Genomic DNA, 26,811 nt, shown 5'->3' with positions numbered 1-26,811 from the left:
TGATCGATTTCTACTGGTGTCTTGGTGTTCGTTCTAAACCTTGTCACGAACGCCTCTGCTAATTGCGCCCAGGAGGCTATACTGCCTTCTGGTAACCTTTCGAACCAGGTTAAACCTAGGTCGCCAAGGCTGGATGGGAATAGGATGCACACCAAAGCCTCGTTTCGTCTATATACTGCCATGACCTGGCAAAAGTGACTTAGGTGCATGTAAGGGTCTGTCTTCCCCTCATAAGTCGTAAATTTAGGCTGGATGAAGCCTGAAGGTAAGGGTGCATTCTCAATCGTCGGAATGAATGGCGAGCTATGTAGCCTTGCCAATGCTTTATCTGTTGGTTCGTAGGCAAGGTGCGGTATTGGCATTCCAACCTCGACGCTTCCATGCGCCCGAGGAGCCAACCGCTAAGGGACTGAAACTCTGTGCGGGTCGCGTACCCTGGCATCCTCCTTCTGTCGCGCCCTTTCTTCAAGCACAGTCTGTAAGTCAGACGATCTAGGCAACTCCGTTTGCCTGGATGATGTCCGGTGCGTATGTGAGAGCTGATAGGTGCTTCTCTCAGTGTAAGACCTCAATAATCTCGTTCTCTCAGACCTAGAGTAATGAGTTCTGGAAGTCCTTGATTGGGTGTCGCCTGTTTTGAGGCTCCTACTTTCTGCTTGCGACGGTGCGGTATGCCTACCACGACCCTCCGAGTGGCGAGGGGGCGTGTTGCCTTTGCGCCCCTCTCCTGTCGCCACCCATTTTCCCTTGATCTGGCGCTTCATGGCCTCCATATCTGCCGCCATCTTCCTTATTAGTTTATCTTGCTCTTTTACGCGATCCTCTAGAGCTTGAGAGTCGATTCTTCGCCTTTGCCTTTCAGGACTTTGTGAGCGAGAGTGACGGGGGCTGTTGTTCTGTCTCCCCCTTGCATCCCTCCGGGGATTCTGTCGCTGGGGCTCTAAGTCCGCCATGTGAGGGATAGAGGGCAATCCTTCGCGCCTCCCACCCCCCTCTGGGGTTTTTCCGTCGATGGCGGACTGCGGCAAATCTTCATTGTGCGCCATTCAACTAGCGAGGGAAACTTGATCAAGAAGTTTTGTTCTTTGTCTGATATTCCCACAGACGGCGCCAATTGTACGAGCAAGAAATAATTTTTTTGTGTAATCCTGTTGATCAAGTCCGCGCTCCTCCAAACGTCGTCGCTTTACTTCTTGAAAACACAAACGTGAGTTACCCGGCAGGTGTGTGCCAGATACCTCTCCGATGCCTAAGTCAGCAAAATAGACAAATAGACAAAAGCTCTGTGTATTCGGGAATCAAAGTTGTGTTACTTCTCCATAGGTGATGTTATAAGCTTTTATAGGTTCCGCGTGGCACAATCCTAGTAGGACTCTTACTCTTCCATGTAGAGTCCTCCTAGGAATCACATTCTTAAAAGATAATGCTTATCATTTAACACCTCCCTCACTGCTTAAACCAAGTGAGATGGTTTTACCATGGTTGGATGTCAATACGACCGAGATAACATGGCCACGCTAAAGCCGCAGACTAGACCGAGCTCTAGCTAACTCGGTTCTTCCTTTCACTGCGTGTGTACCTCGGTTGATATATTCCAACTAGGTTGTCTGAAACCGTGCTATCCACAATGAGCTTGGACCGAGCTATCTAACAGCAAGGTCCTAAGCAGAAGCCAACATACTTCGGCCCAATATAGTATGACCGAGCTAACTGTCACCGCGCCGACTGTGGTGACCGAGCTAACCACCAAGCTCCTTCAGACCGGACTATCTGCAAGGCTCTTCTGGATCGGACTAATTACAAGGCCCTTTTACTCAGCCCTTCTTACCGTGGCCCACAGAATGGCCCTTTACTTAGCTCAGCCCAATTTATATATAAATTACCTCTCAGGTAGTTATATATATGAAAAATATTATGCAAATTAGTGTTATATATTATGTAAATGCTTGATAATTGGATAAAAATATTCTTCAATTTGTCAATTCGTCCTAAACCTCCCAAACCGCGATTTGGTTATTTGTTAGTCTTCCAATTCATTATTCGACTTATAATTTTACATTTAAACTGCTTAAAGTGCACTGCACACACCCATATCTGTAGCTATATAATTTTATTACATTTATCATTGAAAAAGATGCACGGTCCATTATTGAAATTATTCCGTCGTTCATTTTTTTAAAGACAAATATAATAAAATTACATAATTATATATATATATATATATATATATTAGATCGACTTAATTTTTTATATAAATAATATATATAAAATAACTTAAAAAATAAACAACTTACATAATCAAAACAAAACCCATAATAAACTCTATAATATCAAAGACAACCCAGCTCCCATATAGGTTATACTTCTTTTCCTCTATTGTTGGTGGTGGTCCACGTCCACGAGAAACAGCAACATAAATAGATATACATTAAAAATAGTTACTATCGTTCTAGTGGACATAGATAGAAACAAGTCCACTCTTTCACTTGCATTCCGCATGCAAGAAATCACTATCATCTATATAGTTATATCCCTTAGGCAGTTTTGTTTTGTAAGGGTGTTGACGGATGAGATTGGTTTGATTTAGGTGTAAATTAAATGATAAATCAACAGAAAATAAGAATGGTAATAAATAGAACAAATTATACTGATTTCTTTTGAGATTTGAAAAAAATATATCAAATCCTACAATTTTAGCGTAATTACATTGGTATCTTTTTTAGTAAAACCAAAATGATCAAAACTAATACTGATAAAATGAAGGCATAAATATCTACAATGTAAGATATACATTTTAATGTAAAAGAGATCATAATATAATTATTTCATTTATACGACTAACGAATTTGCCATAGTTTTTTCTTATTTTATAAAATGCATTTTTTTTCAATTATTATATAAAAAGACTTCTTATTTTTAAAAAATAGCATGAAATTCAATTTTGAACAATTCAAAATATATCCGATTAATTTGATTTTTTATTTTATTTTATGGATAATATTCTTTATGGACTCTATAATATGAACGGTTCGATTTGTTTAGTCTTCTACTTTATTTAATTCCGAAAAGAAAAACTTATTTTCGGATAATAACAATCAAACAATACTTAATTAATTTAAATAAAGGCTGAATGCCATCAAATTTAATAAAAAAAATGAAATTATTAATTTTTAACTTTTACAAGATACGCATTCCATTTTATATTTTTTTCCAATAAAACAAACACTACATTAAATTGAAAATCTAAAATCAAAATTAAAAAAAAATTAGCGCGCAGGTCTTGTTTCACTAGTGTGTGTATATATACTTGGATACTAGGAAATAAAAGATCCTTGCAAGGCGCATGCTATTATTATTATATGTTTAATTTTTTTGTATAATAATTTTAAAAGTGAGAATATTCTCTAATAAAATTAAATAGACTAAATCATTAGAAGTATGATATATTTGTAAAAACTGCATTATAAATAATAGGAATTGGAGAAAATATAATGAATCATATAATTTCAACATAATTTATACATATAGTTTGAAAATATAAAGATAAACAATATAAAATATAAATTTTAGTATGAAAGAGATGAAATTTTTTTTTTTTTTTTGCATTGACTGCCATTATTTATGAGAAGTGAGCTATAAATTAAAATTTAAAGAAAATCTAATGTAATGTGATTCATTCATTTCTAATTAAAGCACCTCTAATTTTTATAATTTCAAAAATACCATTGACACATTATTCCTAATGTGATTTTTGATATAATCCTTTTGTGTGCAAATCATTTTTCATTGGTTTATTCTTCAAAACAAAAAAAAAAAGAAAAAAAGAAAAAAAAGTGCCAATAAAAGTGATCCATTCTTTGACTATAGAGGATTATGAATTTTCTTTTTAAAGAAAAATATCAGATAAGTAAACATTTTTCATAAAAATGTTAACAAAAAAAAACTGAAATAATATTTGAGCTTGGTAACTAAATAAACTCCATTTTTTATTTTGTCAATTTAAATCTTAATATTTTGTGTTTTTTTTTTTTCACCGTCTAAACCACTCACATTTTTTCATTAGGTAAAATTGATGTAAAAAAAAAATGTTTTAGTTATTAAGTTCAATTGGAAATGATATTTTAGATTATTTATTTTTATTTTTATTTTTATTTTAATTGTACACTTACATTGAGTACAAAAATTGAATAAATTTTTTTGATTACACGCTTTGTTTGGTTCATTGGAATGATGTAGAATAGAGTAAAATAGTCATTCTTGGACTGCTTTTAACGAAATGATCAATCATTTATAATGCATTTTTTTTATCATTATTTTAATAAACCAAGTGTAAAATAAATATTTGATGGAATGATAATTCCATTCTATAAATTATATAAATTTTGAATAATTAATGTAGTGTTTTAGAGAAAATATCATTTTACCCCTCAAATTTTTACGCATTTTTCAATTTGACCCTTAGATTTTGATTAATATCAATTTTATACCCAGACTTTTGAAATTTTGATCAATTTAGCCCGTGCCATCACATTCTGTCTACAATTGGACAAAATGTGTTGACGTGGCGCCAAAATTTATTTAAAATTTCATTTTATCCTCCCAAATTCTACCTTACAAATCAATTTACCCCGCAAACTATACCTTAAAAACTAATTTACCTCCACGTCATCACATTCTGTCCAATTGTTGATGGAATGTGATGGCAGGGGCCAAATTGATCAAAATTTGGCAAATTTGGATGTAAAATTGATATTAATTGAAGTCTGAATGTCAAATTAAAAAATGCGTGAAAGTTTAAGAGGCTAAATGATATTTTGTTTTAATATAATTCAATACACCAATTAGAGTCACTGTTATGTTTCTAAAGTATCATATTTTAAAGCACATTCAAAGTTAAAGTAATAATTTTTAAATTATCATTGCATAGTGATTTAAATTCATTACAGTTAAATAAAATATTAAAAATATTTTTATATATTTTCCTACCTAATTTAGTTATAAATGTAGTTAGTAGCAAATCCACTATTTTATTTTAAGATTTGCTTATATATATATATATATATATATATATATATATATATTTTTGTTAAAAAGTATATAATACTTTTCATATTAAATTAAACTAACACTACAGGTTTTCAATTTATTTATTGATTTGTGTATCTCTAGTGAAAATAAGATGAGATGAGTTGAATAATTTTATTTTAATATTGTCATCAATTTAAATATTGAATATCAAAATAATACAAAATTTATATACAAGGATAGCAACATAATTAATCTAATTAATAATTTAATAACTTATTAAACCGAGAGAGTTAAAGGATCCTGGCGAAGTAAGGTACCTTGCAGTGCCTGTGGCATTTCGATGGGGCTTGTTCTAATTTTTTTTTTTTTTTTTTTTTATAATTCAAACCGTTTATATTGTAAGGTTTATCAAGTATATTCTTATTTTAAAAAAAAACAAATTAATCGAAAATGTGTAGCTCCATGATTAGGTTTTAGCTGTTTAAAAAAAAATTATCAAAATCGTGTTAACTTTTTTTTTTTCCTTCTCCAAATGTGTTATTGCTACAAAATTATAGGTGTCTAACCAAATGTTTTTTTTGACATGAATGATTTAATCGAATAACTTTACAGTATAAATGATTTGAATTATGAAAAAAAAATTCAAAACAAACCCCCCTTCTAAAACATCATGGCAGTCTCTTAACAATAGCCAACGACTCAACTGCTGAAAGAGTCAACTGCAGCTGCTTACCCACCCAAATTCCAAGAATGGGCCGCACCTTTGTAGGAAGAAAAATGTTTGGGAGTACTAAAAAAAGATTATTAGAGAGAGCATTAATGATATGACAGTGAGTTTCGTTCACTTTTTATGTCTTGTTTTTATTTATTTATTTATTTTTTGTTATTTTTAATGTATTAATGCTATTCATAATGTATATTTTAGTAGTTCAAATCATTGTTATTGAAAGAAAATGAAATGGCAAAAAGAATCTTTTGAGTAAAAAATGCTAAAATACAGGCTTTTGCTAAAAAGACCCTGACAAAGCACTCGTTTAGCGTAAAGAGTTGGGAGGTTTTTTTTTTTTTTTTTTTTTTTTTTTTTTTTTTTTTTTGATATTTTAGTTAAAAAAAAATTAAATAAAAAGTTAGTAAAATAAAATATTATATTCAAATTATAATCATTTTATTTTTTCTTTTATAAAAGTAAAAAAAAAAAAACTAAAAAATCATCATAAATAAGACTTTTTAACCGTAAGTTAAAATAATCAAAAAAATCAAAAAGTTAACTTATATACCAAGCGAAGTAATTTGTTGAAACAAATGGAACAATTCCGGTAAAAAAAAAAATACAAGTCATCTTCACTAAAGAAAATCTTATATATATACTAGTTTATACAGACCCGTACTATAGTATATTTAAATTTTGTATTTTGATAATTTTTTTAAAATTAAAATATTGTTATATGAAATTGAATAGAATAAATTATTAGATATATGATAGAATTATGTAGTATGATATGTATATTTTTTGATTTGTTATACACCCAATAATGTCGACTCCAATTCTATTACCATATCATTTTAGGTAAATTTATGAGTTTTTAACATTTCTTTCGAATTTATAAAAAAAAATAAAATTATGGTGTTGTTGGCTTATTTTTCCTACGAAGAAAAATATCATAAATGCGAGTGTGCCAGCAAGGATTGAAAATCTTTACAGATTAAATTCAAGCCAATTATCAAGCGATTGCGTTGACGGTTCTTTTGCCTCAACAAAGAGGACTTCAAATTTGCCAAGTGTAGAGAAAAGAAAAATTAAAAGAAGAATGAGGGAGACGGAGAAAGACGATTGAGTGAACAATCAAAGTAATCATTACTTACCTCTACTCTTATGCTTCGAAAAGGAAGTGCATAAAATGCTTCAAAAAGAAAGTGCTGAAAATAAATACTTCGAAGTATAAATCTATGTTAAACTACTCCTAAAATAAGGAAAATGACAAGAAATATTGAAATCAATTGTCTTTTATTTGAATTCTGGATCTTTACAATGTAGCCATTAATGGCTATTTATAGAGAAAAAAAATACAACAATAACTACTTAGTAACTACCAATTTTTTCCATCTCCATTCTTGTCTTGCCATGTGTCATTCCACTCATCCATTTTATCATTTATATTCTCCATCATCTCTATAACTTCTTTTAACTTCCAAATAAATAAGAGGATGCCACGTGTCTTAAAAATAACAACAACAATAATAATAATAATAATAATAATAATAATAATAATAATAATTGCAGATTTATGGTGTTAACAGGTGTGTAGCTTTTCTCAACAGATAAATATAAAACAAATATTAAGATAATTCTCCTATCAAAAAAAAAAAAAAAAAGAAAACTACTAAGATAAGTTACTGAATTAATAAAGAAGCAGAAAAAATATATATATATATATATATACAAATGACTAATTTTATTAATATATAAATCATACTCGCATAACAAATAATCAATTTTATTAATAAGTAAATTAACAATTTTTAATGATAAGAAAAATAATTTTCAATTAACCCCTTTGTTAATAAATAAATCATTAAGTCAGTTAATAATTTTTAATGATATGAGAAATATTTTTTAATAAATAATTTTGATAATTTATTATTGGATATGAGAATTTTTCCTCTTCTTGAATATTGTGTTAAATTTAAATTTATAACAAACGATAATTGTAATTTCTAGTATTATGAGTGTATATGTAATTTGTCAAAAAAATAAAATATTTATATTTCATAATTGACTAAGAATGTTTGCATAATTACAAAAATATATATTTCATAATTGATCAAGAATGTTTAAGTAATTACGAAAAAACCTGTTGCATAATTGATCAAGAATACTTACGTAATTACGAAAAAATCTTTACTCAACATATAGGCTACCATTAGTAAATTATTCAAAATGAAATGACAAAATTAAAAAGAAAAGACAAACCTCAAGCAGCTAAGTGCCTTACATATATATATATATATATATACATACATCAACAATGATAGAGACCTTATTTTTGGAGTAGACCTCATTTTTAGAAGACCCCGACAACCTCTAAAGTGATCCACACCACTCATGATATGGCCCCACAAATACATGAGTGGTGTGGATCACTTTGAAGGTTATGAGGTTCTCTTAAAAACGGATCTCACTTATTTTCTTATATATATATATATATATATATATATAGATATAGATATATGCAAACATCAACAATGATTGAGACTTTTTTTTTGAAAATTTTTACAATTTTTTTTGAATTTCAATCATTGATGGTATAGATGTCACACATACATATATATATATATATATATATATATATATATATATGAGTGGATCTCATGCATATATGAATAGTTGAGATCTAGTTGAGATCAAAGGAATTGTGGGGGTGAAAAAAAAGAAAAAAAAAAAAAGGAGAGAGAAGTTCCCAAACATTTTTCTGCAAACATATGCACGTGTGTAGTGCTGAATTAACCTGAGAAGAAAAAAGCTACTTCTATTCTATACGGCATAGATGAAAGCTTGGTGAGAGAGAGAGAGAGAGAGAGTTCAGCTCAAACCTTGGCTCTGGCACGCATCATCGTCAAACCCATTTGCTAAATTAAATGGCATGATCTTTTTTACTAGTGGAAAAACTGTGGAATTCAACAATCCCATTCTAGTCTGCTCTGTTTTTGTCCTTTACCCTTTTGCCTAATTGCCTCATTGTTGCTTTTCTTTTTCACTCCCTCATCTTGGGTTGTAATGGATGGCCTCTTCCTTTCTTTCTAAACCCCCTCTGTGAGTTCTCTCTCTCCCCTCTCTCTCTCTCTCACTTGTCTACTTTCAAGCTTCCTGAGATTGCTTCATTTTTGCACTACCTTTTTCTGTTTTTTTTTTTTTTTTTTTTTTTAAAACTCTGTTTTTAAACTTGATTATTTGCACTTAAAATGGACCTCCTTTGCCACCAAGTTGTTAATGCTACGATGGGTGGTTCTTATTTTGCAGTTTTAGCCAAACAGTATTCATATATGTTCTTGAATTTGTGATCTTACCAACTTTTTGGTTTTATTCATGAACAAGGTTGATTTTGAGCTCATATTCACTAGGGCTATAATAGGTTGCTTATGTTTCCCCTACGAGCCTGTATTTATAGTTTTAGAGCTTGAATCTTCATATTGATGTTCTTAATATATTTATTTATTCATTCATTTTAACTATCTTTGTTTACTCTTCATGGGTTGTCTGCTGAGAATTTTCAAGGGTTTAAGCAATATAACATGTTCTTGAGCTTTTTCAGAGCTGGAATTTGGAATTTCCAACAACAACTTTGATATTAAACTAGGTTCCTATGTTCTCTTTGCAGATTGAAATTTGGTGTTGGTGTTTGTAAATACAGTTCACCATGATTCTAGTATGGGTACTGATATTTATGGTTTTTAACAATGGATATATTTCCAATGGAATTAGTACAAATAGTTCTAAAAGACCTGATGTTGTGAACATTGGGTCGATATTCACTTTTAATTCTGTAATCGGCAAAGTTGCTAAAATTGCCATTGAAGCTGCAATCGAAGATGTGAATTCCGATCCAACAATCCTTGGAGGAACCAAACTGAAACTCACAATGCACGATTCAAACTTTAGCGGATTTATGGGTATCGTAGAAGGTACACACTTGCAACAACTCTTGTTCATTTTGGAGCTTCATGTTTCATCATTTAGACACTAGTGAATTAGAGCATTTCCAATCTTAAATCAATTTTTTCATCAAATTCAAATTTGATGTAAAATTGGCTAAAACTGTGTTCCAACCATTTCATCAAAATATCAAATCATTCACCAATTTCCCAACATATTTTTAATCAAAGTTGATGAAATTTTTGAGGAGTAAGGTTTGGGAGATAGTTTTTCTTAATAAAAAATGGTTAAAACAAGTTTTTAGGATAAGTTTGGAATTTTTCAAAAAGATTTGGCAGAAAAAGAGAGAAAGGATTGGAGTGTTCCATGACCAAAATTTCAATCAGATTTGATGGAAAAAAAAAAAAGACTCAAGGATTGGAGGTGCTCTTACTACCTCATTTTGATCCCAACCATTTGAATCTTTATATTTGTTTACTGCTAACAGCTTTACAATTCATGGAGACCGAAACAGTGGCAATCATTGGCCCCCAATCTTCTGTTTTAGCTCATGTGATTGCGCATATTGCTGATGAACTCCAAGTCCCTCTATTATCCTTTGCAGCAACAGACCCGACCTTGTCTTCACTTCAGTATCCGTTCTTTGTGAGAACAACACAGAATGATCTGCACCAAATGGCTGCAATTTCAGAGATTGTTGAGTACTATGAATGGAGAGAAGTGATTGCAATCTATGCTGATTGTTAATATAATATTGCCAATTGTATAGCTTTCTCTTTTCTCTTTTTGCTTTCGGTGGTAATGCCCATCATTTGGAATCCAATGTATATTGCTTCTCTCTATAAAGAGAGAGTTGATTTCTCTTGTAATTACATCACATACAATCAATATACACAACAATCTTATATCAATATCAATCAATAATACATAAATTCTTACATGGTATCAGAGCAAGGTTAACAACCTAGTCATTCTGCTTCACCGGCGGGTGGCAACCTCGCCTTGGCCGCCCGCCGGACCTCTACACATACGCTAGCTTCTTCTATCTCAGTCACTGTCCTAGCCCCCTCCCTCGGGCATGCTCTCTAACACTCTCACACCCAATACACTTCCATCCATAGCTGCAAACGCTTATATCCAAATAATATCAGTTTGATCTCTTTGCTTATCTCTGTTTACAACCCGTCTCTGTGCCCATCCTTACATTCATTCTATTCATTCATCCTTCAGTCATGGGTAATGCAGCAACATCCTGTGCTCCTTCAATAATCTGCAGCAATGGCGTAGAAGTAGTAAAGGTGTTGTTCTCTGATGGAAGACTTGAAATCTACACAAGACCTGTCAAAGCAGCCGAGCTCATGGTAGAGAATCCGGGCCACTTCATCTGCGACTCAACCCATCTCAAGCTCATGCAACGCCACCTTTGCCACGTCGATGGTGCCGCCGCTGCACCCGAGTTCGTCCCTCGCAGCAACTCATCTTCTTCCTCCTCTTCTTCGCCTCGGGCCACCAAGGTGACTTGGTCCCAACCCTGCTTTCCATGTCCCGATTGCGGTTCCGGTTCAGTATCGTCCTCATCATCACCGCCGTTTGATCTCCACCGGGAGCTCCATCAGAAACTGCGTCGCCGCCTTCATCTCCGCCATCAACTCCGGTGGGACGCCGTGGTTGATGATCCTGCAACATCCCCTTACTTCTGCAATGCTTCAGCAAACATGAGGCACCAACAGTCTGTCCAAGGAGAAAGAAATTGTACACTTGTTGTGGACTCTGGTCAGGGAAACCAGGAAGCTCCAAAGGACTTGAGGAGTAGAGGGTTGTGCTTGGTTCCAGTATCTTGCACTCATCATGTTGGAAATGACAATGGAGCTGATTATTGGGCTCCAGCTCTTGGTGGAGGAGTTTGATTTGGGCCTTGTTTGGCTGCACACCATGCTTAATGACAGCTTTCATGGAATGATATGATTAGGATGCATCATGAGCAGTCCACTTCCTTTTCCTTTCCTCACTCACCGTGATTGATTTTTTTTATTTTTATTTTTCTCTTCTTTTTTTAAAAACAAACATAATCACCATGTTTGTTTAAAAGCAAAAACACAAAAAAAAAAAAAAAAAAAAAAACAAGTGTGAGTGGATCTGACACTCCACTTCCTTTTCCTTTCCTCACTCACCGTGATTGATTTTTTTTTTTTTTTTTTTATTTTTTATTTTTCTTTTTTTTTTTTTTTTAAAACAAACATAATCATCTCCTTTTATCCCCACTTTATCTTTATTTATTTTATTTTATCTTCTCTTTTTCTTTATCTGCTCCACCCGGCACATGCTTTCACTATTACTCTATATTATTATTATTCTTATTCTTATTCTTACACAATCAAACCATTAATCTATTATTATTATATAGTTTTGAAGCCCACGGTTTTCCATTCTTATTATTATTATTATTATTATTTTTTTTTTTTCAAAAAAAAAAAAAAAAAAAAAAAAAAAAAAAACAACAACAAAAACAAAAACAACCACACAACCACAACAAAAAAACAAAAAAAAAAAAAAAAAAAAAAAAAAAAAAAAAAACAAAAACCCACATCCACAGGCGGGACATTTCTTCTCTACTCTGCCGCCGGTCTTTTCTTCTTGCCTCCGTCCTGGGCGGCCCTTGACGGTGTTGCCTCCGTGCTTCCCACTCCACTGGGCACGATCACTACTCCCTGCTCCTCCACTGCAGCATATGGCGGCCCTCCAAATCGGAACATCACGGTGGCCTTCCGCTTCAGCTCCTTGTTTTCTGCCCTTAGCACGCTTATCTCTGCTCGCGCATCCTTATACATGCGTTGGAGCAGAGCCAGCTGGGAGTTTAAATGCTGCACCTCATTTGTTCTACTCTGCAGCCGGTTCGACAAATTTGTGACCGCCGTCATGCTTTCCACACATGCCTTCAAAGTATACTGATTAGCCTCCACATCCGTTTGCACTGCCATTTTTTGCTCTACCGACTGCATCGGAAAGTTCAACGGAGCAAACCCAGTGGTGTTTGGTTGAGGTTCACGGGACACCGCACCAGTTCTCTCTCCTGTGGACTCGTTGAGCTCGGGAAAGAGGGTGAGCAGCCCGCGGGAAGACGATGCAGCCATTTTCTAGGCAACAGAGTGTTACACAGTATCTCTCTCAGCAATCTCTCTCAGAAAACAGAGTGTTACAGAATCTCTCTCAGAAATCTCTCTCAGAATATCTCTCGCAGGTTTTTTGCCTCAGCCTCAGCCTCCGTCTTATAGCCGAGGCAGCCACGCGCATCGCGCGCCTCTTGACGCCAGACAAACAGGCACGCCAGCCAAGGCACTCACGTGCCTCGCCATCATTTTGGCACGCCTTTTGATGCATCGGGCACGCCTTTTGATGGCACGCCTTTTGACAGATTGGGCACACCTTTTGAGGGCACAACTTTTAAGGGCTCGATATCTACATCCATGTATATTTTTTGGGCAGCCTATATACACACTCATCCAGTGTCTTCTACACCAGTCAGCTTTATCAATCCCTTTTCAACCTCAAATAGGTTTTTATCTTCCAACCTATTTGAGTTTGAGGGGGGGTTATACACAGTATCATGTTCAAGTCACCCCATGGCGCACTTAGTATCATGTTCAAGTCACCCCATGGCGCACTCCCTAAGTCGCCCCCTTGGTGCACCACCACAACCAGCTGCTACAACGGTCCGACATGACCCCATAAACTGTCCCGACATTGATTCCGGTCAGCTTCTACAACGGTCCGACATGACCCCATAAACTGTCCCGACATTGATTCCGGTCAGCTTCTACAACGGTCCGACATGACCCCGTAAACTGTCCCGACATTGATTCCGGTCAGCTGCTACATCGGTCCGACATGACCCCGTAAACTGTCTTCTACAACGGTCCGACATGACCCCGTAAACTGTCCTGCTACAACGGTCCGACATGACCCCATAAACTGTCTTCTACAACGGTCCGACATGACCCCGTAAACTGTCTGCTACAACGGTCCGACATGACCCCATAAACTGTCTTCTACATCGGTCTGACACGACCACACAGTGTCTGCTACAACGGTCCGACATGACCCCGTAAACTGTCTACTACAACGGTCCGACATGACCCCGTAAACTGTCTTCTACATCGGTCTGACACGACCACACAGTGTCTGCTACAACGGTCCGACATGACCCCGTAAACTGTCTGCTACAACGGTCCGACACGACCATACAGTGTCTCCTATCCCATTTTTAATTGTCAGCTTATTTTTCTGTTTTGTTACTCTCTCCAAACTCAAGTTGGCTAGTACCTATCCTCCTTGAGTTTGAGGGGGGCTGTTAATATAATATTGCCAATTGTATAGCTTTCTCTTTTCTCTTTTTGCTTTCGGTGGTAATGCCCATCATTTGGAATCCAATGTATATTGCTTCTCTCTATAAAGAGAGAGTTGATTTCTCTTGTAATTACATCACATACAATCAATATACACAACAATCTTATATCAATATCAATCAATAATACATAAATTCTTACACTGATGACGATGATGGGAGGAATGGGATAGCTGCATTAGCTGATCAACTTGCCACAAAACGTTGTCAGATCTCTTACAAAGCACCTTTGCATGCTCAACCGAGCCGAACTGACATCACAGATGTATTGGTTAAGGTGGCTTTAGCCGAGTCTCGGATTATTGTTATTCACGCTTCTCCGGGTTGGGGTCTTGATGTACTTGCCGTGGCAAGTTATCTTGGAATGATGGGAAGTGGGTATGTTTGGATAGCGACAAATTGGCTCTCGACTGTTGTGGACACTAGTTCTCCGCTCCCTTGGGGAACAATGGAAAATATGCAAGGGCTTATCACGCTGCGAATGTACACTCCAGATTCAGAGCTAAAACGAAACTTTGTTTCTCAGTGGAACAACTTGACAAGTAACCAAACAGCTAATGGCCCAATCGGGTTGAATACTTATGGTCTATATGCCTATGACACTGTTTGGATGCTTGCACATGCAATTGATGCTTTTTTTGATCAGGGAGGAAACGTTTCGTTTTCAAAGGATTTGAAGTTAAACAGTCTAAGTGGAGGGAATTTGCATTTAGATGCTATGAGCATCTTTGATGGAGGATATTTATTACGCGACAGCGTTTTACAAGTCAATTTGACTGGTTTAACCGGACCTATCAGGTTTGATTCAGACAAATCCCTCATTCGTCCTGCATATGAAGTAATCAATGTGATTGGCACGGGCATTAGGACGATTGGTTATTGGTCTAATTACTCCGGGTTATCGATTGTGCCTCCAGAAATTCTCTACACAAAGCCACCTAATCGTTCCAGTTCGAACCAACAACTATATGGCGTAATCTGGCCTGGGGAAACAACAGATAAACCTCGTGGGTGGGTTTTTCCAAACGATGGAAGGCAATTGAAAATTGGAGTCCCGAACCGAGTTAGTTATCGTGAATTCATAGCAGAAGTGCCAGGCACTGATATGTTCAAAGGGTACTGTATTGATGTTTTCACTGCTGCCCTAAACTTGTTGCCATATGCAGTTCCATATAAGTTAATACCATTTGGAGATGGCATTGAAAACCCAAGTTGCACTGAGCTTGTGCGCTTGATCACAGCAGGGGTGAGTATGAGATACCGAGTTCATATCATAACTCTAAAACGTTTGTGTGCTTTATATGTTTAATTCCTCAGTTTTTCTTCTCGTGTATAGGTCTATGACGCTGCAATAGGTGACATTGCGATCATCACTAACCGAACAAAGATGGCAGATTTTACACAACCATATGTTGAGTCTGGGCTAGTCGTAGTGGCACCAATTCGGAAATTGAACTCTAGCACTTGGGCATTCTTGAGGCCATTTACTCCGAAGATGTGGGGCGTCACGGCTATTTTTTTCCTTATTGTGGGAGTAGTTGTATGGATTTTGGAGCATAGGATAAATGATGAATTCCGTGGCCCTCCCAGGAGACAAATTGTCACTACTCTATGGTAAGTTCCTAAGAAATATTAATTCTAACTTGTAAGAGGACTTTCCTAGTGCATGTACATTAACGTTAGCAATCTGTTGAAGTCTAAGTTCCCTTCTTTCAATCCGAATCGCCTCTTTGCACAATTTGTCTCTAACCAACCTTTTTCTAATCAACCTTTTTCTTCACCCCTTAAATGAACCAAAAAAGGAAAGGCACTTCCCGGAAACTTGTTAAAAAAAGATTAAACATAGGGGGGTGTAATTTATTCTCAAACGACAAGCTACATGACAGATAACACATGGTTAAAGCACCAAAAATCAAATATCCGTGTCATACAACCAACACTTGGACACTTTTTATATATTTGTATTTTACACTATCATTATATATATATATATATATATTGTTGTATAATTGTTATAAAATGAGTAAATGCTTGTTTGACACTTAATGTTAATATAACACTATTTAATATTGCATAATACTTTTTTTTGCCAACTCTGTGTACCCTTAAATTTAAGGTTTGATGGGTGCGAACTCTAGATACAAATCCACACCCAACACTCATACGCAAGTCTATGCAACATAAGTGGTGATTGTTTCTCCATTTCTTTCTCCTACAATTGTGTATTTTCCAAGAAAATGATATGATTCATTCAATTTAATCTCCTTATTGAATAATTATCTTTGTCTTTTCACTTTGCAGGTTTAGCTTTTCAACTCTGTTCTTTGCCCATAGTAAGTAATACAGCACTAGTTTAAATGATCTTCTCGACTCACCACTAGAAGGAGCTTCCCCAGTACTGATTCTTCTCTCTCTCTCTCTCTCTCTCTCTCTCTCTCTCTCTCTGTTTTGTGCAGGAGAAAACACAGTCAGCACGCTCGGTCGCCTGGTGCTTATCATATGGCTATTTGTGGTTCTAATAATCAATTCGAGCTACACTGCCAGTCTGACCTCAATCCTCACAGTACAACAGCTTTCTTCACCCATTAAAGGGATAGAGAGTTTAATAACAAGCAATGATCCCATCGGCTACCAACATGGTTCATTTGCCCAGAATTATCTGAGCGATGAACTCGGCATTCATGAGTCTAGACTCATTCCTCTTAACTCACCAGAAGATTATGAGAAAGCCTTACAAAAAGGTCCAAAGAAAGGTGGTGTCGCTGCTGTTGTTGATGAGCGGGCGTATATAGAACTCTTCCTCTCAACCCGTTGTGAATTCAGTATCGTAGGTCAAGAGTTCACCAAAAATGGATGGGGATTTGTAAGTATTTCTTTATCATTTTAAAGACTTCAATTTTGGTCTTTGAAATTACACTGACCTTGTTAGAGTTGTCAGATAACTGCGGTCGATGATAAATATAAAATTACCAATTTGCCCTTTTACAAAATCAAATTTCGACACTATACTTGTAGTCAAACAAAACCCGACTTGTATTGTGATTGCCTCTATCCTTGTGGTTAAACAATTGCTTCTCCCGATCCCCGTCTCTCTAGCCTAGAATTTTTGCAGGGAAGTGACATACAATTTCAAGAATAATGTGAAAGTTCTAGAATTGCTTCTCCGTATCGCCGTCTCTCTAGCCTAGAATTTTTGCAGGGAAGTGAAACAATTTCAAGAATAATGTGAAATTTCCAGAACCACCACGACTACAACCACCCACCAGCCCAAATCACCTCTCTCCAATCACTATTGTCGTGAACCACCACCCCCTGCCTTGCTGATTTGATCACCCCACCACCCCATCTCTCTCTCTCTCTCGGCCCACTAAAACCTCCTACCATAGAAGCCCAATCGGCCCTCCCTCTCTCCCACAAACACAATTATAGCCCACAGAACCTCAATCGGCTATATAAACACACACATATATAAACTCAGATTGATATGGGGAATGACAATGTAATTTTATAAATCACAAGGAGGTCCCTGTAATTGTCCAAAACCTCAGGGGAGGAAGCGTAATTATACCTTTTATATTCAACCTACATCAGAACCACATAATGAAGGGGTTTTCTTCTCTTTTTTTTTTTTTTTGCTCCTTATGAAGGGTTTTTCATTGCCATCTCAATGAGAACCATTTTACAACTAGGGCTGTGAACGAGTTGAGCTGAGTAATCAGTTGTTCAAGCTCTATTCAAGAATTAATGACCTTTAAGATGTGAGCAAGTTTGGTTTGCTATCTCTTGAGTTGATCTCAGATTCACAGTTCCTTTGACTGAGCTAATTCGGAGCCAACCTTAAAAGTTGTCTATTTTTTTGTACAATAAATAGTGCTTATTAGCTTGTTCAGTTCGGTAATGAATTAATGTGCTTCAAATAAGATCCAGCTTGGCTCATTTATCTCACAAGTTAATCTTGAACGACTTCTAGTTGAGCTCAATTCATGTAGGTTGGTTCATTTTACAGCATTATTATCATGAGTCATTCCTTTCCGATCATATGACCACTAACCCATGATGAATCCTCAATAGAGGCCACAACTCATCACAACTGTGATCTGCTCTGCAGTTCTAGTTCTTGAGGAAGAAGGCGAGCAATAAAAAAACTAGGGTTTAATCCAAGTAACTACTAAAACCCTGCATTTTTTATTTTTTCAATTTAACTCTGGACTTGTATGTTGGCTGTGAACTTTTGGAGCTGTATACTATTGCCAAATTAGAATCTGATTACTAATGTAATCGGTTATTCAAAGGCAAAAACAAAAGATTAGGACTTCAAAACATCCCAGTAATTTCCAGGATTCATAAATTGGATATTCCATAAAAATGTTCGACTTCTACTTCGAGCTAAAGCGCTCTTGTTTTGACCTTCTTTCCAAACATGTCGATGTGTTTCAATGTTGACAATATATCTGTCAATAATTGAATTATGCTGTTTTGTTCTTCGTTTCTTATTAGGCCTTCCCACGTGACTCGCCATTAGCAGTCGACATGTCAACAGCCATTCTGAAATTGTCGGAAAATGGTGAACTCCAACGAATACACGACAAATGGCTGATAGGAAGTGCTTGCAGTTCACAAGGGGCAAAGCTTCAAGTGGACCGTCTTGAACTCAAAAGCTTTTCAGGGCTCTTTCTCATATGTGGATTAGCTTCTTTACTCGCGCTTTTCATATATTTCATGCTGATGGTACGTCAGTTCAGCCAGCATTACGTTGATGAGTCCGAGTCTTCTGGAAGCTCCCGATCGGCACGTCTTCAGACGTTCCTCTCATTTGTCGATGAAAAGGAAGAGACTGTGAAAAACCGATCCAAGAGAAGGCAGCTGGAGAGGGCTTCAAATAGAGGGAATGGGGAAGATGATTCAACAAATGCTTCCAAGAAAAGTCGTACAGAAAAAAGTGTTAGTTTTAGCATTGAAGTAAATTAGTTTCATCCAGAACCAAGGTATACAAATTTTAAAATTTTTTTTTTTATTTTTATCTTCACAATCTACTGTAATATTGGGAATTCTATTACTATAGCTATAACTATGTTGGTCCTTTGGAAGTGTCTTTCTAACTAGGCATGGCATGAATATATATATATATATATATGTTGATTTCTTCTAAACTGTTTTTGACAAACTATAACCCAAATCATGGTGGTTCCCTGGAATTATTGTCTTTAGTAACTAGACATTTCGTGCTTATGTTTGCCGACACGTCTTCTAAACGAATCTAGCATTCCACCATCTTTGACTCAAGAATGAAGTAGAAGTACTTAGCATGAATCATAATCTTAGGAGATGTAAGGTTAATATTGATCAGTGTTGCATATGTGAGCGGTATGGGTAAGTTGTCCATTGATTGGTGGCTTGTGTGAGTTGTGTGGCCTAATGTGCTCGGTTTCTGTGGTTATGCCTAGTCATTGAGAGACCAACTCCTAGGGTTCTGGTTGTCCCGTGAAGTTGCAAAGGAAGACATAGCAAACTCTGGCTATATAAATATTGGTTAAATGATTAGTATTTTTTTCTTATCCAAAGTTAAAAAACACAACAGACGGCTATTTTAACAGAGTTCATGTTTCAGCGCCCATAAACTCCTGTCCACGGCCAATTTTGGAACCTCTCTTATCACTGAAGATGCAGACACTCAGTTGAACCTCAAATCTGAAAAAGGTCCAAGGCATGGTTTGGTCTCCCCTCAACCTAAAATTGAGGTTTCTATATTGCCTCAACGACAAGGTCTTTGACCAACCCATAACATCAGGATTCAAATGTAGAGACTGTTTCACAAATATTTGAACTGCAACGTGTGTACAAAACTTTCGTATGCAACCCTTATTGTCCAGCTCCTCAGCTTATTGTCTCATTCAAGCAAATCAGACCTACCCTCTCCTCTAAGGGTGAGGGCAAGGAATTCAATAAGACATTTGTTTGGTCAATATCTCAGCTGATCAAGAAGTAGGACTTGTTGCTCCTCCGACCCAAAGTGGATTCTAGGGAAAGGGCAGAGACTCAGACAATATTTTGTCACTCCTGACGTCATCATGCTGCCAAACGCAAAGGCATCTCAAGGGTACAGGGCATGAATAAACCCAGCAAATCAACAAATTATGAATAATATAAGCATAAGCTGACCTAGCCAATAGGAACAGAAAACCGAAAAAACTAAAAGTGGGTTGACACTGTTGGAACAATTAGTCTTGAATTCTTTAATTGGTAGTCTTCGGGTCTTCAAATCTTGGCGATGAACTTGTCTATGTAGAACAAAAATATGATACTTGAAGTCGCGTTACTTAGTCGCTTTCTTAAAGATAATATTTGCACCCACCAAAAGGGGTGTACGGAGTTACAGCAAATTCGCCTCCAAGATATAATGAAGCCTGATCTAAAGATTAAGTCTACCGGCGTCTGCACTGACGATAGTAGATCAAAATACTCTTGATATAATCAAGAAAACCAAGACACTGATAATTAAATCTGCAGAACTTGATTACTAGTAAGAAAAATAGAAATTTGCTTAAGAAACTCTTGATTGAAAACTCAAAATCAAGAGGGAGAGAGAGATGATTGCAGGAATGCTTCTGAATTTTGTGGATGGAATGAAATGGATGATTTCGCAGCCTATTTATAGGCCTTGATGCACCTGATCTAATGGTATCTGACTGTTGGATCAACGATCTACAGTGCAGATCATTCTCACACCGAATAGATGCCTTGACTAATCACACCTGATCACGATTGGGTGCCATCTTATCCGTATGATCGCGTGCATCTCCAATTAACAGCTATGATCAAATCACTCCAGATCGGACATACAACCGTTCGATCAGTTGGTTGACTCATTGCCAACGGACGCCACGTAGAGCTGATTGTATTCCATGTTGGATCCACATCATCTCTCCAACCTGTCCGATGCAAATAGGAAAGCGCCCTTATGGCGCCGATGCGTTGGTGCAAAGTGCGCCATCAAACGCCACACAACCCATGCCACGCGCGCGCGTGTGCGTGTGCGGATGGTGCTTCGTGTGGGTGCATGCACACTAGCTTTCACCTCACAATTCCATATTCAAAGGAATATTTCATGTAGCACTTTATTAAGTGCTCCATGTTTTCCTCTCTTTCTGATGTGGGACAAAGTCTCCAAGCTTATTTCAAGCTTTCTAAAGAAAAACAAGGAAGGTTTTGAAAACACCTAAATTAAACTATACATTTTAAAAATCATTTTGAAAAATTTCCTAACATTCCCCCACCATTTTCAAAATACCAGATGATGACTCTTAGTTCACTTGGCAGCCTTATGCACAAGTGAAGATATCTTACAATTTGAATCATTCACTTAGTGAAAACATCTCAAAGTTAGTCAAGATGGTATAGTAGACTTGTCTTTGAACTAGCGATCTTATACGACTAACCGGACATGCCTCATGCACAGTTCAGGTTACCTCAAGTATTTAAACAAACCAACACGTGAATTGGCCTTGTGTCTATATCCTGTTTCATGAGCGCTTTAGAGTCAAACCCTCAGACTCATAGGAAGCGGCACCACCTCCTACACTCACATAGGTAAGCTTACTGAGAGTACCCTTATAATTTACAGTTCCCTAACAACTCAGTTGTAAGCTTATTAAGAGTTTGCTAACTCATCATCCTCTTTTCACATTATAGGTACGAAGCACTTCAACCTTGGGATGAAAATGAAATAACACTAAGTGCTTGCAATCACGACATATAGTGTACTTGCGTTCATTAAACTCAAGACTTTGATGTTTCTTCAAGCGTTGAGTCGAGTTTCTACCAGGAGTGATTATGTTAAGTGGGCTTAAGACCTATCCTTTTTGATGTTTTCCACACCAAATCCTTTGCAAGTCCCTTTGTTAAGGGGTCAGCCAAGTTTTCACTTGACTTTACATAACTAATGGTAATCACACCTTCTGTGATTAACCACCTAACACAGCTATGTCTCAGTCCTATATGCCTGGATTTTTCATTATAGACATGGTTGTAGGCCTATGATAGAGTTGCTTCACTAGCACAATGCAAAGATATTGGTGGCATAAGTTTTGGCCATATCTTAATCTCTAACAAGAGATTCCTTTGCCGTTTTGCCTCTTTGCGACAAGAAGCCAATGCTACAAATTCTATCGCCATAGTTGAGTGCATATTTGCTTCTTAGAATCCCAAAAGACAGCTCATCCTCCAAGAGTAAAAATCCAACCACTCGTGGACGAGTGATCTTCACAGTTAGTTATCCAACTAGCATCTGTGAATCCTTCCAGCACTGTTGGATAGCCATTATAGACTATTCCATAGTCTATGGTTTTCCTCAAGTACCTAAGTACTCCGTTAACAGCATGCCAATGCACACTATGGGATTACTAGTGTATTTACTAAGTTTTCCCACTGCAAATGCAATATCATGTCTAGTGCATGTCATGGCATACATCAAGCTACCTATTACTCTTGAGTATTCTAGCTGATTAATAGCTCTTCCAGTATTAGGATACAATTTTAAATTTGAATCAAAAGGTGTTGACGTGGGTTTACAATTATATTGATTAATTTTCTTAAAAATTTTCTCAATATAGTGCGACTGGGTTGGAATCAAATCATTGTACTCTCGTTTGATCTTAATACCCAGAATTACATCAGCCAAGCCTATGTCTTTCATACTAAAACTAGACGACAAGAAACTTTTAGTACTTTCAATGACATCAGTGTCACTACCAAAAATAAGCATTTCATCTACATATAGGCATATGATTACACCTCTATTGCCAGTAAACTTACTGTATACACACTTATCAGATTCATGTATCCTAAAACCATTTGACACTATTACTTTGTCAAATTTCTCATGCCACTGTTTTGGAGCTTGTTTTAGTCCATGTATGGCATATAGTGACTTCACAAGTTTACACACTTTGTGTTCTTGACCCTGTACAACAAATCTTTCCGATTGTTGCACGTAGATTTCCTTATCTAACTCTCAATTTAGGAAAGCGGTCTTAACATCCATTTGATGGATTTCAAGCTTATAGATTGAGGCTAAGGAAATCAACACTCGAATGGTGGCAATTCTGGCCACTAGAGCATATGTATCAAAATAATCAATACCCTCTTATTGAGTAAAACCCATAGTAACTAATTTTACTTTGAACTTGTCAATCATGCCATCAACTTTCATTTTCCTTTTGAAAATCCATTTACAACCAATTGGTTTGGATCCATGTGGCAAATCATCAAGTATCCAGGTATTGTTACCCATGATAGAATCCATCTCATCGTTTATTACTTCTTTCCAGAAAGCAACATTTTGAGACTTCATAGCCTCCTCAAAGGTTAATGGATCTGAATCCATATTCAAAGAAATCATTGTTTGCTTACAATAAGCTTTCCTAGTTCCTTTTATAAGGTAAACAATGAAATCAAGGCCAAATGATTTCTCAGTCCTAGCCTTTTTACTCATCTTTAGCTTAATAGGCTTATTAGGCTCAATGGGTTTGTGTCGTTCACTTTCCTCTGTAGACATCAAAGGAGTTGATTCGTTTTCTTGATTAGAATCCAACCTTGGAATGGTTGTGAAACAATTCTCATAAAAAATTGCATCCCGTGATTCAATGATGGTATTTGTTTTCACTGAACCATAGGGCTCTACTACCAGAAACCTATATGTTTTGCTATGTATAGCATAGCCAATGAATATGCATTCAATTCCTTTTTCATCTAATTTCTTCCTTTTAGGTTCAGGCAATCTGACTATTGCTCTACAGCCCAATGTTTTCAAGTAACCAAGATTAGGTTTCTTTTTTTTCCAAAGTTCATAAGGAGTAACATTTCTTCCCTTCAGAGGAATTCTATTGAGTATGTGACAGACAATGAGCAAGGCTTCACCCCAAAAACCAGAACTTAAACTGGAGTAGGAAAGCATAGCATTAATCATTTCTGTTAATGTCCTATTCTTTCTTTCAGCTACTCCATTTTGTTGTGGTGTGTATGGTGTAGACTTCTCATGAATAATACCAACTTTTTCACAATATTCTGGAAAATGATATTCACCGCCTCTATCAGACCTAAATCTCTTTATTTTGACATTAAATTGATTTTCTACTTCTGTCTTAAAAATCTTGAATTTATTAAGCACCTCATCTTTTGAATGCAAAAGATAGATATGACAGTACTTAGAAAAATCATCAATGAATGTTACAAAATATTTCTTACCACTATGCATGTCACATACATCACTATGCACAAGTTCAAACAGAGATGTGATTTTATCACTTCAGGAAAAAGAATGCAAGTGATTTTAGATTGCACACAAAATTTGCATTTTTCAAACATATCATTATCATACTTAGGAATTAAATCTAAATTAACCATATCATGCATTTTCCTAGTATTAACATGACCTAAACAAGTATATCATAAAAAAAGAGAATCAACAATATAAGCAGAAACAGATGTATTATTGATAACATTAAGTTTGAACATTCTTTGATACATATAGCCCTTCCTAACAAAAATCTCACCCTTAGACAAGACAAATTTGTTCGACTCAAATACTAACTTGAAACCATGCTTATTAAGTAGGCTTCCAGATACAAGGTTTTTTCCTGACATCAGGTACATGATAACATTACTAAGACTTAAGACTTTTCTAGATGTGAACTCTAAATCTACCATCCCTTTGCCTTTGATAGCAACAGTTGAAGAGTTGTCCATGTAGAAAAACTATTCCATCACTCACTTGTTCATAAGTAGTGAAACGACTATTATTATTGCAGACGTGCCTTGTTGCTCCTAAGTCAACCCACTAGTCACCAGCATCTTTGAGCATGTTCACCTCGGATATAACAGCCACAAACTTGTTCTTGGCATTTGATGCTTCCGACTTCTTCTTGTATGACCGACATTCATTTTTGAAGTGCCCTGGCTTGCCATAGTGCCAGCAAGTGTCTTTTGGCTTCTTAACATCTTTTTCGGGTTGGGGTTCACGCTGACACTTCTTTTTGTTAAACCTCTTGCCATTATCCACCGTGTGGATCTTGGAAGTCTGAGCCAATTGGTTATCTTTACCTTCAAGAAGCCTTGACTCTTCCTCAACTCGAAGGTGTTGAGCCAATTTCTCTAAAGTAAGATCTTCCTTTTTGTGTTTCAGAATTTTCTTAAAATCCTTCCAAGAAGTTGGCAGTTTCTCTATTATAGATGAAACTGTAATAGATTCATCCATGTTCATAATCTTTTATTGAAACTGACTCAGAATATGTTGGATCTCATGGAATTGTTCTATAATGGGCTTTGTATCAATCATAGTGAAACGCATAAATTACTAATAAAAAATTTCTTACTGGTGGCATCCTCGGTGAGGTACTTTGACTGTAATATGTCCTATAGTTGCTTTGCCGTTTCCAGATGTTGATACACATCGAACAAAGAGTCTGACAATGCATTCAAAATGTGTCCTCAGCAAATGTAGTCGTCATTCTCCCATTTGGTTTTGGTACGGGTTTGCTTTATAGTCTCGTCTTCTTGCTCCACCGGATAAGGGGTAGTTAGCACATAGATCACTTTGAGAGTGGTGAGCAAAAAGTGCATCTTCTTTTGCCAGCATCAGAAATTTCCTCCATCAAAATAGTCAAGCTTCATGAAATCTTGAGTCATTTTCTGAATAGACATCGCAATATCTAAATAGTCTTTAGATTGTTGGAACAATTCGTCTTGAATTCTTCAATTGGTGGTCTTCGGGTCTTCAAATCTTAGCGATGAACTTGTCTATATAGAATAGAAATATGATGCTTGAAGTCACATTACTTAGTCGCTTTCCTAAAGACAATATTTGCACCCACCAGAAGGTGTGTAGGGGGTTACAGCAAATTCGCCTCCAGGATACAATGAAGCCTGATCTAAAGATCAAGTCTATCGACGTCTGCACTGACGACAGTAGATCAGAATACTGTTGATATAATTAAGAAAACCAAGATACTGATAATCAAATCTGCAGAACTTGATTACCAGTAAAAAAAACAAAAATTTACTTAAGAAACTCTTGATCAAAAACTCAAAATCAAGAGAAGAGAGAGAGATAATTGTAGGAATGCTTCTGAATTTTGTGGATGGAATGAAATGACTAATTTCGCAGCCTATTTATAGGGTCTTGATGCGTTGGATCGACGATCTACGATGCAGATCATTCTCACACCGAAAAGATGCCTTGACTAATCACACCTGATCACGATCGGGTGCTATCTCATCCGTACGATCGCACGCATCTCCAATCAATGGCTATGACCAAATCACGTCCGGGCTAAGTGCAAATCAACAATCTACGATGCAGATCATTCTCACACCTGATCACGATCGGGTGCCATCTCATCCGTACGATCGCACGCATCTCCAATCAATGGCTATGACCAAATTGCGTCCGGACTAAGTGCAAGGTGCACCATCAAACACCTCACAGGCCACGCCACGCGCGCAAGTGTGGATGGTGTGGATGTATGCACACTAGCTTTCACCTTACAATTCCTTATTCAAAGGAATATTCTATGTAACACTTTATTAAGTGCTCCATATTTTCCTCTTTTTTCAATATGGGACAAAGTCACCAAACTTATTTCAAGCTTTCTTAAAAAAAAACAAACAAAGTTTTGAAAACATCTAAAATTAAACTATACATTTTAAAAACCACTTTGAAAAATTCCACAACAGA

General features: G+C 36.2%; 2 protein-coding genes across 2 annotated transcripts; both read left to right on the top strand.

Annotated features, from left to right (window-relative positions):
• The first annotated feature begins 8,536 nt into the window (after positions 1-8,536).
• LOC114307851 (glutamate receptor 3.6-like) lies at positions 8,537-19,231 on the top strand. Its single transcript, XM_028253288.2, has 8 exons — positions 8,537-8,839; positions 9,405-9,708; positions 10,167-10,420; positions 14,230-15,327; positions 15,418-15,695; positions 16,383-16,414; positions 16,538-16,944; positions 18,579-19,231. Exons 2-8 carry the CDS (start codon positions 9,444-9,446, stop codon positions 19,047-19,049), a joined length of 2,805 nt encoding a protein of 934 aa, XP_028109089.2. The 5' UTR covers positions 8,537-8,839; positions 9,405-9,443; the 3' UTR covers positions 19,050-19,231.
• On the top strand, positions 10,497-11,668 carry LOC145789726 (uncharacterized). The gene has a single exon (XM_082867032.1). It carries the CDS (start codon positions 10,912-10,914, stop codon positions 11,584-11,586), a length of 675 nt encoding a protein of 224 aa, XP_082723158.1. The 5' UTR covers positions 10,497-10,911; the 3' UTR covers positions 11,587-11,668.
• Positions 19,232-26,811: the final 7,580 nt, after the last annotated feature.

The sequence above is a fragment of the Camellia sinensis genome, chromosome 4, assembly GCF_055761805.1.
Source record: "Camellia sinensis isolate YWXY chromosome 4, ASM5576180v1, whole genome shotgun sequence".
In the NCBI taxonomy this organism is placed as follows: Eukaryota; Viridiplantae; Streptophyta; class Magnoliopsida; order Ericales; family Theaceae; genus Camellia; species Camellia sinensis.
Note: the sequence above shows the minus strand (reverse complement) of the source record. Positions and strands in the feature narration are given on the sequence as shown.

Bases quoted from the DNA above. Each gene is read 5' to 3' on its own strand.
- LOC114307851 (XM_028253288.2), top strand. From the start codon at position 9,444: ATGATTCTAGTATGGGTACTGATATTTATGGTTTTTAACAATGGATAT. The intron at 9,709-10,166 runs GTACACACTTGC...TACTGCTAACAG, and splicing joins ATTTATGGGTATCGTAGAAG to CTTTACAATTCATGGAGACC. The intron at 16,945-18,578 runs GTAAGTATTTCT...GTTTCTTATTAG, and splicing joins CCAAAAATGGATGGGGATTT to GCCTTCCCACGTGACTCGCC.
- LOC145789726 (XM_082867032.1), top strand. From the start codon at position 10,912: ATGGGTAATGCAGCAACATCCTGTGCTCCTTCAATAATCTGCAGCAAT.